At 36.7% G+C, this 14259-nt stretch overlaps 2 protein-coding genes across 7 annotated transcripts in view; both read right to left on the reverse strand.

Annotated features, from left to right (window-relative positions):
* The window catches only part of LOC117411702 (aminopeptidase O), a 73588-nt gene extending 72698 nt beyond the window's left edge, over nt 1-890 (reverse strand). Inside the window, exon 1 of one of the 4 annotated variants that reach the window (XM_058993155.1) lies at nt 477-858. The gene's annotated coding sequence lies outside the window, so the exon portion shown is untranslated. Of the gene's footprint in view, nt 1-476 lie in introns of all 4 variants that reach the window. The other 3 variants (XM_058993166.1, XM_058993172.1, XM_058993183.1) reach the window with 3 other exon arrangements.
* Nucleotides 891-2900: 2010 nt separating this feature from the next.
* LOC117968140 (dedicator of cytokinesis protein 8-like) overlaps nt 2901-14259 on the reverse strand; it is a 61153-nt gene continuing 49794 nt past the window's right edge. For all 3 annotated transcript variants that reach the window (XM_058993236.1, XM_058993227.1, XM_058993243.1), the window contains 15 exons: nt 14139-14235; nt 13755-13889; nt 13137-13289; nt 11962-12120; nt 11285-11385; nt 11016-11208; nt 10786-10929; nt 10210-10341; nt 9820-9954; nt 9578-9667; nt 8604-8840; nt 7885-8028; nt 6789-6895; nt 6232-6402; nt 2901-5237 (listed from right to left, as the gene is read on the reverse strand). In XM_058993236.1, the coding sequence (XP_058849219.1) occupies nt 5189-5237; nt 6232-6402; nt 6789-6895; nt 7885-8028; nt 8604-8840; nt 9578-9667; nt 9820-9954; nt 10210-10341; nt 10786-10929; nt 11016-11208; nt 11285-11385; nt 11962-12120; nt 13137-13289; nt 13755-13889; nt 14139-14235 (2047 nt within the window). In that variant the 3' untranslated portion in view covers nt 2901-5188. The remainder of the gene's footprint in view (nt 5238-6231; nt 6403-6788; nt 6896-7884; nt 8029-8603; nt 8841-9577; nt 9668-9819; nt 9955-10209; nt 10342-10785; nt 10930-11015; nt 11209-11284; nt 11386-11961; nt 12121-13136; nt 13290-13754; nt 13890-14138; nt 14236-14259) is intronic.

Consider the following 14259-nt stretch of genomic DNA (forward strand, 5'->3'; position numbering starts at 1 on the left):
CACAAAACTAGTGATGCACTTTTTTTTTTTAAAATGTTTAAATTTAAACACACACACAATAGCACCTTGTAAGTATGGGGACTATTAGTATTAAATTCAGTTTCCTTTAAAATAATAATAATAATAATAATAATAATAATAATAATAATAATAATAATAATAATAAATAAATAAAAAAATTACAGTATGGTTTCTTAAACTGAACGCCAGGTACCCGTATGAGATGTTCTGCTAAATAGTTCAGGTGACAAGGACGACTGTAAGTAGTGGGCCACTTTAAAATGCTGCTTTGTGAAAGCCACCATCACCAACACAGTTGTAGCATCACTTGTCAGTTATTTCGTATACATTACAGTACATTTTCAAATTAATTCTGTTATTTTTCTTAATCATGTTAAATCGTAAACAAATGTCTTATTACATTACAGACAGTGGAGGTGATTAAAACAAAAGTAGGTTGTATTATCATCGATTACCTGAGACACAAGATCAAGCAAAGTCTTTCAGAAAACACCTGACTTTTTAAATCAAGACACAGAAGTTTGTAGAAGGCCAAATTGCAAAATAGCACGAAATAATATATATGTAATTTAATGCGAGGCTAAAACAGCTAGCTTTCGACAGCATCAGTTTATTTTCCTCTGTAAATTGACAATGCCAGCCCTTAGAAACTTTGCGCAGACTGCTGCCGTCATTTTGCCGCGCCTGTGTAACAACCAGGAAGTTTCAGTTCATCAAGCGCAGTGAGATCAGACCACGGACATGAAGGTCAACTCTGTTAAGAGGAACGCAAATGTTTTGGTATTATTTTTATGATTCGTGCCGAGATCTGGTGGTATTGTGTTAAACTGTTTTACAGTATACTGCAGTTCTGATAGAGGCTGACAGAAATATGTACCGGTATGGACTGTGGAAAAGGTATCCCTACAATTGGAAGTCTTCAAAACTAAATAATTAAAACAGAAATACAAAATATTCGTATTACACGTATTACATTTATTACAATCCAACAGATTATTTTACTATTTTTGTTTAGTGTATATATATATATATATATATATATATATATATATATATATATATATATATATAACAACACACGGGACAGATACTTTCCCGTGCACACCAGATGCCAGATACTACCTCGTGTGCACAAGTTAATATCTTGCTGACTGTAGCAGACACCTGGTGTTCTCGGTGGATAGGTTAGGAAACAATCAATTTTCCTCATGGCATAACAACTATGCAAAACTGGTGTGCTTTTAGACTCATGCTATTTTAACCAAATATATTATTTATTGCATCCAATTGTATTCTCTTACTGTATGGAACATTTCACCCAGTTACAAAAGCAAATGCGAAAGGAGTAATTTGAGTCAGGATTTGCGACTTAATTAATTAACTCGATTTTCATTTTCATGAAGAAAAATACGCACATGTATGCTCTCTACACTATACAGTAGGCTACATCATACAACAGTTCATATGTCCTGAAGACTAATTCGCAAGAGAAAGTCATTTTACCCCATGAAAGTCTTCATGATAAGATGTAAATTGAGTCATGTCTCAGTGATTTGCGAGTTATTACTGGGACCGACACATTAATGACCGAGCCTGATCCTGCTTTTGCTCTCAGAAAGTGGGTGCAACTGCAACACAAAACGTATCTCATGTACGAAAATGACAGTATTGCAAAGTGAGAGAGAAATTACAAAAGAAGAGAAAATCAAATGTCTACCACAATCTCTTACAAGTATTGGCTTACTGACCCAAGATTGTGCTAGCCTCATTTGATTTTCTCTTTTGTAATTTACTTACATGTTAAAGTAACAGATATTTAACTGTTCATTCGGACTTTAAACAATTCAGTGTTAATTGACAAGAGCGTAACGTAGTATCTGTGAACGTTTGGGACTTCAGTTTAAAAGATACAGTATTTTAGCAGCATCCTCATGGTTATAAATGATTAAGGAAATATGGATAAAATATCAAAACAATTGTAATTGTCTTACATTTGAAAAATAGCCAACAATTAATATAAAAAGCCTATTACATCATAAGCGTTCACTACTTTTAAGAACATAAAAAAATTATTCTGGAGTCACGTGGTAATAATTTCGACCAAGTTCAAACTAGTGAAAAGGATTATGACTCATTTTTCTATGGTAATATTACAATTGTTGGATTTCCATTCTTGGTATGTTTCTATAGCGATATGGACCCTCTAAAGTCACAACACTTTTGTGTCTGTGATACGAGTAGGAGAAACCAGTTGAATCAGTGAAAGAAAGTAGAAAGATTATGTACTTGAGAAGACATATCTCACAGGTAACCTGTGAGACACAATGTCTAGACACAGCCTAACAATATCTCACATGGGGAAAATAAAAAAATGTACCGCGCCCACTCTTTAAATTGAGTAGCCCATAAACAAGAAACATTAAAAAAAATCTTATGAAGAAGGAACTGAATTTACATATCGACCTATGTACATATATATGTATAGCTACGGTAAAACATTTTGCATCAGCCTATAGAATTAACACATTTTGCTTCATAAAATCGAAAGAAACCTGACGAATAATGTTGCGTTAACATATTGAATTACATACCGTTTTGTAGTTTTCCATATACTAACAAAAAAACTGACAATTGAAAAATGCGACATTTCAAAATCTAACATGAAATACTGTATGACTATTATGTCTTCTGGTAGACTTTTGCGATATCATTTTGTAGTTTCTTTGGCTACATGATGTTAAATTAAAAGATCAAAATTATGTTCATATAGTGATGCAAAACTTTTGGCTATAGCTGTAGGTCCCTGTGGCAAAGTGGTAAGTGGTGCGCAGGTGCAGTGCAGGTGCAGTAATCCAACAATGAAAAGACAGACAACAAAGTATGGGTGAAATGATTTCTGTTTATTTTTAAATCCAAGGGGTCTGATGACCAAACAGAAAACAAATAGGAGGGCTGGCAATGCACAGCGATGTGTATTTCGCAGTGAATAACGAAGGGATGCAGTCCCATAAACAATAAACAATAATCCAATTAATACACAAAACACAAACACGGTCACCAATCCAAGTGAGTGCTGTAGTGCTTGTGATGAAAGTACAATTTACAGCGGTGAACAAGTAGTGCAGTGTTGTACGGGTTTAGTGCTGGCCGTAGGCGACAGCTCCGGATCATGTTAGCCGTCTAGTTTAACAAACAAACAAACAAACAGTGCGTTTTAGACAGACAGACAAAACAAACAAAACACTCATGATTCTTTATATAACACAGGTCCTTTCGGTATTAGCGTAACCATCACAAGGGACAGATCACCTCCCCTTATATACCGAGTGCAACTGCTCCTCCAATCTGCGGCTGCCACATAGTTTCCCTTCCGGGTCAGTGATTTAATGTACCATAGCTCCGCCCCCTTTCTAGATGGCCGACTTCTACCGAACCCTGGGAATGAATTGTCAGGCCATCCAGTCCAGGGTACTCTGTTCACTTTACACAGCGCCCTCACAGGTCGGGAGGGAGATCTAACACCAAGAATCATCCTTTCTCTGTCACAGTCCCCCAACACCGACTCTCAGAAAGCTGCGATGGAAAGTTGCTATCTCTTTTTCTTCACTTTGTTGAAGAAGTAAAACATGTTAAATCTAATATTCATGTTCTCATTTGAAGAAATTGACATGAACTAGGAAATGGTATATCATGTAAGTCAGCTATCTTTATTCTTGTATATTTTGTACAGGTTAGGTCCAATTTTAAACAAGATACTGTAACAGTTGAGTAAATCTACATATCAGTGTATCCACAGACATGTTGACATATTTTTCTCAAGTACCATATAGATTAGTTAGGCCTATGCATTGAAAAAAACAACAATATATATTACATGTATTTGTACATGTATAGACTCCAGTGTTTAAAATACAAAAAAAACAACATTGATTTACAACAAAGCAGCAAATTGGTATGAAGTAACAGTCTAAGAAAATATTATTTGTGTTACCTAACTTTAATGATTCTGGATCTTTTCATGTCAATACATGTTCCATTCTAAAATGTTGTTAAAAATGTATCATATTTGCTCTGTAAGGCACTTCTAAGAACAGTAATATGGCTCTAAAATTACACAGTTAACAGTACTGACATCATTTCAGTCATAATACACATACAGCTTTTACAACTACATCTCTGTATCAATGTAATATACAGTGCAAGTTGAAAAACAGAACATTCAGTAATTTGCATTTGAAAGTGTTTTTGGAAAACCACAACTATTAAGCATGTTATGTTTAACCCTAGTTCTGACTGCGGCTTTTAACGACACCATGGAAGGGTAACAATCACGCAAACAATAAATTAAGGATGGTTTTTTTTTCTACAAAATAAGTAGTAAATCTAAGTATAAAAATAGGACTGACTTTTGTGCTATAGAATTATGAAACTAATTCTTTATCAGTATTGGCGAGTGGGCGCTTGGTCTCATTTGAAAACAGTTTATCAGAATGCATCTTTTTTTGCATGTGTATGGTACTGTTTGACAGGGGCAGTACTTTGCTTTACACAGGGGGACCCGATTTTCTATGAAAAATTGTTGTGTGTGAACCAACTATAAAGGGTTAAAGCACTGCTTTTATTTGAATTAAAAAAAACCTGTATTTAACACTGAACTGTTAGCAATATATACATTTTCTTTTTATAATATTTACCTGCTTTTTTAAAACTATATTCTACAGTACTTCAGAAATAAAATAATTACAAGTGTGTCCACTCAAAACAGGCGCAAATATACATGAAGCTAAAAAAACAACTCTGTACAGTGTTGTTATATACGTGTACTTTCCAGTCACTGGTCCTTATGTGAAACTCCTTAAATCTTCCAATTGAAAACAGCTATTAAGAGAAACAACTCCAAGTTCTGAAACCAGGTAATTAAGGGCCAGGGAGCTATAAACCGCATGTGCTACATCAAAAGCTGCTTCACACCAAGGCTATGCTAGTGTAATTTGCAGGCAGTTCATAAAAGTTTCCATTAAAATTATCAAGTGTGTGGCAACAGCTTGTAATAGGCTTTCCCTTTGCCGCCATAAGCTTCCGCAAATAAGGGATCAAATTGTTCTCATTACCGATGTTGTCATTTCAATTAAGACAGTGAACCTGGGGGAAACAGCTCTTCACCCCATTAATTTTCATCAGCAGTTCTTCGGAAACTATGTCTTTTAAATGATTCCCTGTGTAACAGAGAAGAGAGAAAGCAAAGGTGAAACACAAAAACATTTAAAAAAAAAATCTGTGATTAATGAACATGGGATAGTCTATTAGCAGTGTCTTTATTATTATTATTTTTATTTCTTGGCAGATGCCCTTATCCAGGGCGATTTACAATTGTTACAAGATATCACATTATTTTTACATACAATTACATTATTTTTACATACAATTACCCATTTATACAGTTGGGTTTTTACTGGAGCAATCTAGGTAAAGTACCTTGCTCAAGGGTACAGCAGCAGTGTCCCCCACCTGGGATTGAACCCATGACCTTCCGGTCAAGAGTCCAGAGCCCTGACCACTACTCCACACTTATAGTGGTGTTCTATGGACTGGTAACTTTCAATCCAGAAGGGTCACAGGTTACAGCAGTACTGTCACACTACAGTTTGCATCACTAGGAATGATGAGTCTCAAAGCATCTACTGTATCAAACCGGGGCACTAGTCACAAGTACAACAATACAGTCTGCACCGGGATAGTAAAGACAGATCAAAGGGCCCTTTTTTTAAGCAAGCACAAAGGCACGAGTTGTTTCACAGACAGGAACTGTTTGAATCGTTTGATGCTAGCAAAACTACTCAATAATAATAATAATAATAATAATAATATATTGTTTCCTTGATGCAAATAGCTGTTTCTCATTTGAACATTGTTTTATTATGCACTTTTGCATTAAAATAAGCCCCATAGATGGTGCTCTTAATTGCTATTATCATATACTTGCTTTAGACACATCATTATTTTTTTCTGAGGTTTGACAGTAGCCTTCAATCACCTTCATTAGCCCACTTACACTGCTTGAACACTTTACTGGGGTTGGGCTGTTGCGTGCCCTGATCCCAGCTTTGATACAGAACATCATAGCATAAGCATTGAAATTACTGTGGAAATAGTCATTTTCTTTATGGGATAAGCTGAATACATTTTCTTCTGCTTAGTTTTGTCTCTCACCTGGACTCAACGCGAGGTTTGACTAAAGGTTTGTACAGGTCTGGGATCTTTCTCTCAAGCATCGGTCTCAGATTCTCCTTCAGCTTAATATAGTTCTTCTTCAGTTCCTGCTGATACTCCCGCTGGTCACTAGCAATCAGATGCTTATTCTTTTCTACTGCCTCCCCACACCTATATGAACAATATATACACAAATATATATCATTTGAAAATGCAGCATTTTTGATACATGGCTGGATAATCTTTACATGTTAACCTTTACATCTAAAATATATTACTGAGGTCCAGTGCAGTACACTGTCCTTCAATGTATGCAAGCAATAATACAATTCTAACGATATTCTAATAATAACAATTCTTAATAAGTCAATAATTCATTTATAATATAAGTAAATGTTTATTTACAGTGCATTTTGGAATATATGTTCTGTATCCCAGTAACTGTGGAGGTTGTAATGTCTAATAAAAAAATACATTTTTATTAACTCAAACAAATATTGTTGGGAGACACTGGACATTTGGACATGTATTTGTTCTAATAATGCTGCATAACTCACCTCATGATAAATTCTTTAAAGCACAGCCTCAGTTTGTTATGATGTCTGAAAAGCTTCGGATCTCCTGGGATTTCATTCAGAAACACCTGAGCTACCTCCAGTGGTCCCTTGAAGAAGACCACAAAAAGATGAGTTACTCCCAGATCTAGAAACTCCTGATGCTACTTTACACAAGTAAAAGCATCAAGTTTTGTTTTCTATTTTTGTGCTTTAGCCCCGTATGGAGTTGTGTGTGTCGACAGGCCTAACACTCACACAGGTGCTTCACAGTACCCAAAACAACTAGTATTTCAGAACAGCGATTCATAAATTCACCTACAGTTTTCTTATAAATGCATTAAAAAAAAATCACAGTACAGTAGAACCTCAGAGTTACGAACACCAAACTTACGAACTAACCGGTCAACAGAACACCCCCTTTGAGATGGAAGTATGCAACCACTTAACCATGCGTGCAATGCAGCCAGATAGACACTTATAAATGGTGTGCTAGTTATGAAGGAGGCAAAATGACTGTATCAACAAATGCATCCAGAGAGAAGTGAGGCAGATTTCAAAGCAAGTACAGGCAATTTTACTAGGAACATTTTAGCTTAAAACTAAGCACAGTTTTTTGGGGTTTTTTTTCAGGCCAAAGGAGTCTGAATGACTGAACAAGCTGCATGAATGAATTTCGTTTAAAATAAAATAAAAACAAGCATTACGTTAACCCATGTTTTCCTGATTGTTTAAATCTGGGGTTTTGCTACAGTTACAATTTCAATGGTAACTTCAATTTAGCCTTTTTCCACGTATAGTACTGTTTTAAAGACTTTAGAACTATAATAATACAAGTACTGCATTACTGTGCTGTATCCTTGTATTATTCGCCAGATTGAGGGTGTAAATAACACGTGTACACATTTATTAAACCATTGAAAACTCATTTTCAGAGTTACAAACAACCTCCATTCCCCAGGTGTTCATAACTCTGAGGTTCAACTATATAAGAAAACACAGCTTACATTTTCGTAACTATATTTCAATATGTTTCTGGCTACTGGATCAGACCATATGACCTGTCTATATATAATACAGCACACCACAAAAGAGATACCTGATTAACAGTTGCTCCCACTGATCCCTGCAAGACCATCTGTAGTAATTTGGCATCAATCGGCTCTTGGTGGGTGGCCACTGCCAGCTCCAGGGTTTTCTTCTGCATGTCTTCAATGGCAACTTCAATGGGGGTGAGATCAAACTGGAGCAAAATAGATGAGAGGAAATTTGGTACCCGATTGGCAAGTGCTTATAGAGAGTGGCCTTTGCAGCCTGATCAAAATGACAACATCTCAGACATCATTCTAAACATTTTAAAAACAACGTAACCATTACTGGAGACAAACCTGAGGGGAGACATGTTGAGAAACAGTGCTAAACAATACATATTTAATACTTCGTGCAAAAAAATACTTTTCCTACAATTTTTTTTTTTTTACTTGAATACTTGACTGTTATTTACTGTCTTTTGAATAATACTATTATAAGTTTGTTCCCCTGACCGTTCTGCAAGTTGAGAGTCACACACTGTGTGCAGATTCAAATATTACAGAATTAGAAGTGCACTTAAAATCACATCTTATAGACAGGAGGACCACTAGTACTACTTGTCTCATTTATGAAGTTTAACCTCTTACTCTCTGGACTCTGGTACTACTAACACAAACTGCCTGGTAGTCCTAGTCACTTTTTCCAAACCTCTGATGTATGCTGTATAATATACAGACAAGCTGGCCAAATTACTGCAGAGCATCACTAGATGTACATTTTTCTTACCTCTTCCTTCTGAATCACATTAATCCTGGTCTTAATGTACGGAAAGGCATGCAGAGTGGTAAGGATGGTCTTCCTCTTGTATTGTTCATTAAGCTCCCCTCGGGGACGGCCACTTTTTGTAAATGGGGTGGTGTACATGAACCGCCGCAGGTTGAAATTCTTTTCAAAGTAGGTCAATCTGTCTTTCATTTCGTAGTCGTCAAAGAATGCCTCCACATACGTAATTTGAATGTAGGCCTAAGAAATAAGCAATAGTGTGAAGTAGCATCATTGTCCTAACCAATTGTTAAACTAAATCTGCAGTATTTGCAGATACTTCTACTGAGTTCAGTTTGGCTACTATGCTGCTGGCTCTAAAGTAGAGTGTGATTCTACAAATAAGACAAATGAAAAAAGCTTCAATGAATATACCTTTAAAGAAATAAGGACTTTAAAGTCAAATACCTTTTTTTCTTTCAACATTATCACAGTTCCCCTTACAATTGTGCTGGATACCATTTTGCTCTTTGCTTACTATTATTTTTTTTTGTAATTTTAATTGGGAATATGAAGAAGCATCACACTGTAGCAAAAGGATGTCGTACTTTTCAAATTAAATAATCTCTTGTAGACCAAAGTGTACCAGAAAGAGCAGTCCACAGTCAAGTGGGTCTTGAATTAAATCTGCATATCCCTAAATGCATCCTTTAAGTGCTTGCATAATTGAAACAAGTTAATCAATCTTTTCTACGGTTTTAATTGTCAAATTACTCCAGCAAATACTGTCTCGCCAGACAGCAAATCTGAGAAATGGGCCTCACAAATGAGGTTGTTTGAGTTTTGTAACAACGATTCACTTTAGTTATATGACTCTTTACTGAAGGCTTTCCCCATTTTAGTTGTTTTAAATCAAAAGAAAGTACCAGGATTTACTGTGTCTTGTTTCCATTCCTGCTTTTTTTTTCAAATATCTAAAAACAGAATTGAGAATGTACCTTATTAGGATCCAAAGTGGACTTGTCAACTGGAGTGGAATCTTTAATCACCTCCACAGCATCTTGCCCAAAACACTGTCCATAAAATCCCTTAAAAAGACAAATAATAAGGTTTTTTTTTTTTAACTGAACAGTTAATGTATTAGTACTGTGTCTCTGTATGGTAATAAAACACAATCATGTTAATGGACAGAAAGAGCTGCTGGTAAGGTGTGTGAGGCTCTAAATTATTAATACTGTACCTCTAATCTGTGCGAGATCTCTGGCAGTTTGGTAATGGTAGGCTCCTTGTAGACAAATTCACGTTCATCCAGATCTCCAAATTTGGATCCATAAAAACCAACACGGAAATAGGTTCCAAACATTCTTTTGTGGCCCTGCAGAGAGGAAGAATTTCAAACCCCAGAGCATTAATGCAGTTGATTAACTCATTTAGCCACCAACACTAGTACAACAAACGTCTGATTTAAAATGTGGACAAAACAAAGTATTTCAATTTGAATTTCCACAGTCTTCAACACTTCAAACATAACTTAAACGCATACTTTCCTGAATAGCTTACGTCTTGTAGCTTGACAACCTCAATCAATGTTCCTTATTCCAATATAGTTTATATGAAGTGCTACCCTCACCTTCTTTATGATGCTCTCAAAGGCTTTCTGCAATTTATCGTGAGTGGAGGTCAGTTTCCTGAAGTCTCTGTGAACTTCAAGAATAGGGATGACAACTTTGTAGACCTCGTTTACAGTCTCATACAGCCCAGCCTGCAAAAAAAGAAAACAAAGGAACGGATGGATAAATACAGAAAACTGTTTTGCTGTGATCCACTTGAACTATATAACCTGTGTGGAACCTGTGTGCAACTATTCAGCAAACAAGGGAAAACAAAATTCTCAGTGACTTCAGAAGAGGCATGATCGTGGGCACTACTGAAGGTCCATTAACAAATGTAGGTGAAGTTAGAAATGATCATTTCTGTTTTCTGAGGGGCTGATCTAAGATAATCCAGCATTATGTCACCACATGAGTGGGGGTGGCCTTGATGCACAAGATGGTGAGGAGAGGCTCTGAATGTGATAAAAAAAAAAAGACCAAACCATTTTTTTACCATACAAAATCTATTTACAGTATATGTAAATACTTGTGGGGTGCTGTTGGATAGTTGCTGGTGATAAGGGGAGGGGGAAAAACACAAACTTGATGCTCACAGTATTGAAGAGTTCAGCTGCCTGCTCAAGCAGTCCCAGCAGGCCATTTTCCGTGAAGTACCTCCCTGTACACATTCCATCTTCATCAGGCGACAGAATGTCATCAGAAACAGCCGATTCTTCTAGGATATTGGATGAGATATTCTGAAAGCAAAGAAGATTTTTTTTTTTTCTGCTTTGAGAAAATGTTCTAATGATTTCCTCACGCCACACTGAAAATCTTCTGTTACCTGGAAGCTGATGCTACCCACGGGCAGGTACTTGTGGTCCTCTAGCATGCTCAGATATTCTGCCACCAGTGCAGCTGCGTGGACCAAGCACATTGCCGCCTCGGTGTAGCACTTCTTCTTGGTGTGCTTCTCAGCCATGTTCTGAAGCCAGGTTAGACGCAGGTCAGGGGAGGTTTGATACCCTTTGGCTATCCTGTTGACACAAATGCAAGTTAACATAGTAACATTTTTAAGAGGAATGTAACCATGTTGATAATGTGGGCTCTCACCTGTACATGAGGTCCATGAGCATCTCAGGGTCCTCCTGGAACTCCCTCATCTTCACAGTGTCAGACAGGATGCTGTTCAGGTTCCTCAGCAGCTCCTCAACCTGGATAAAAAGCAACCCCACGTCTGTATTTAAAAGGTGAACTTTGATGGACTTTGACCCAGGCAGCGGAATATCAAAATGATATCAAAACACTACACATATTTTGTATCCAATGAGTGGACATTAAAATAAACCACTTGAGTTGAAATTTCTAAAACAAAACTCAGTTCCTATGGTGAACACCCACTGATCTATTTTTCTCAAGGTTGCATTTTGTTTTTTGTCAGCCGCCTTCTTTTATAATGGGAGATTGGATAATGGGTTGCTAGAATGTTTTTTTTTTCTCTTTTACATGTGGGTGGATAGAAAGTCTGGTCCCATGCCACCTCTACATTTCAGGGAAAGGTCAATACAAAGTCATACATTTACACAATTCAATTATCAATATAGAGCAACATGTCATATAAATAGGGTGCACATTTCGAAATATAAGGTTCTTATATATAGATGACCTACATATAGATGCCCTACTTATATGCATAAGGAATGTCTTGGGATTCATATGAATAACAAATGACAATGTTACAACAAGTGTATGGTTGGTGGGATGTAAATATGCAGTGCTTGTTAAATTACCTGACAAGGTAATTGTGTTGGCTGCATCTCCACATCTTCTTCAGCATATGCTAGGATGGTTCGTAAAGACCTTCTCAGATACTCCTCATGGAAATCTGAAGATTTACCCACAAGGGATGCCAACGACATAGTAACCTGCATCTTCACCCTGGAGAAATTCTATCAAAAAAGAAATGATAAAATATAACTTCAGTGAACTTTATCTTTCAATTTCCACTACTACTGACATTTACATCTTTTCCACATGTCTTCTTGTTTTTGGTCACTAAATGAAAAGGGACCGCTTTCAGTAGCAACAGCAACCTCTGCAGGGAGAAGATGGGATCTGGAGCTCTTCCTAAGCCTGGATTCACAGCCAGATGCTGCTTCCATTCAGCCCCCTTATATGAACTGCTCCCCCTTTTGTATATTGAGGATATCTTAAGTACTGAGAATTTCGGTTGGTATAATATCTTTGGACATATCTAAATACAAAATGTGTTATTAAGTGCAACATTCTATACAGTATATTTAATACCAGACGTGTTTGTAACATGGGTTAAACACTAGAAACATTATGTAGCTGGCTATAGGTATTGTTGACAAACCCATTCTTTGCTTTTCACTTTGGCTTTTAAATAAATCATATTCTACAAGGTTAAATGGTAACTTTAAAATAACACAAATATCATACCAATCTCTCAATACTGTGCTGTAATAGTTTTTTTTTATGACTTTATTGACTGTAGTGAAAAAGGGAAGGTCCATCAATCATGTTTATTACCTGCATAAATGAAAATTATATCTTGCTAATGCATTTGTAATTGGCAATAATAGAAAACTTTATAGTTTATTGATCATTCATATATTGAATGTACCTCTCTCTAACAAGCCAGCATAATTTATCATTACATAGAAATATAGGTTATTAACCCTTCGATGCACATGTCCTCATATCAGTTTGTAAAGAAAGTGAAATTTAAACAGCTGTGTGCATGAAAGGGGTAAAGGAACATCAACATTAGTGGCTTCAGTATACTGTACCATAGTATTACAGTGCACATGTTTTTATCTGCAAAGATATTTCAGGTTTGCTATATTTTTTTCTGCTATGTGTATCAACACTACCAAACATTTCACAATCCAAATGACAGAGTTAATGGTAAATGCTTCATTTGAACCAATGGAAGTCTTACGCTGGTGGATCCGAAGCTGTGTCTCATGACGAGGTAGAGGGTGGCGCAGGCCTGGCTTCTAGTGCTGTCAAGGCTGCTGCTACAGTGCTGGAGCACCTTCTGGCACAGATCAGCACACTGCTCAGCTTCTTCTTCAAACAACACGTCCCCAAACTGGAACACACAAGACAAGCCACCTCACACATGACCTGCCCACTCTCTAGCACAAAACCACAGCTTCAGCACAGCCGTCTGGCATAGTTATTCACTTCATTTGTTAAACATTCATGCTTGCTCTCTGGCATTTTGCAGTACATATTTTTACAAACAGAAACGCATGAACAAAAAGAGACCCACTTGCACTATTAGAGGCTTGATTTTAATGACCTTGATGGCAGTATTTAGGTCTATTTATGTCACTGTTTAGCTCAATTGAATAAATGATCTGTTTTTTTGTTTGTCTTAGCATTTGGTAAAGCCAGTATTATATATGCGCTATGATTATCTCAACCAGTATCATAGCCCTACAGTAAAATTAATTTCAGACATTCTTTTTAAAGTGGAGCTGAAATACAGGACTGCCCTGTATGTTGTAGGGTTGCTAACATAAAGAACATACTGTAAGGTTCTACTCCCTACCTTCACAACGAGAGATCGGAGTGTGCTAAAGCAGTGAGCCAGGTAGTGGGTGCTCTGGTTACAGCTGAGGGAGTGCAGCAGGACCCTCAGGACTCCACCCAGCACATTGTCTTTGCAGTCTGAGTTAGAAATACTCTGCAGGAACAAGTAAAGAACAATTATTCAGCAGCAGACCTGGAGGACAAGACCACCTGGAGTTCTGCATTCAGAAGCGCTGGAGTAGTTTTAAAAACACATAATCCCAGGGATGTTCTGGATGTTTCAGGACTCTGCACACTTCAGACTTAAAACAGACACAGATATCTTTTTTTTTTAAATGGCTGAAGTATAGGCAAAGATATTCATGTGAGAATGAAGTCAGAACAAAGTAATTTGGTGCCATACCTGGATAATGATTTCTAGGAGGTCTAAAATGATCAGATTAGACTCCGTGGCCAAATTGCCACTGATGATAGCTTCTTGCTCAAGCTCATCTTTTGTTCTAGACAAAATAAATACATTAATA

Source organism: Acipenser ruthenus, chromosome 2, assembly GCF_902713425.1.
Source record: "Acipenser ruthenus chromosome 2, fAciRut3.2 maternal haplotype, whole genome shotgun sequence".
NCBI lineage: Eukaryota > Metazoa > Chordata > Actinopteri > Acipenseriformes > Acipenseridae > Acipenser > Acipenser ruthenus.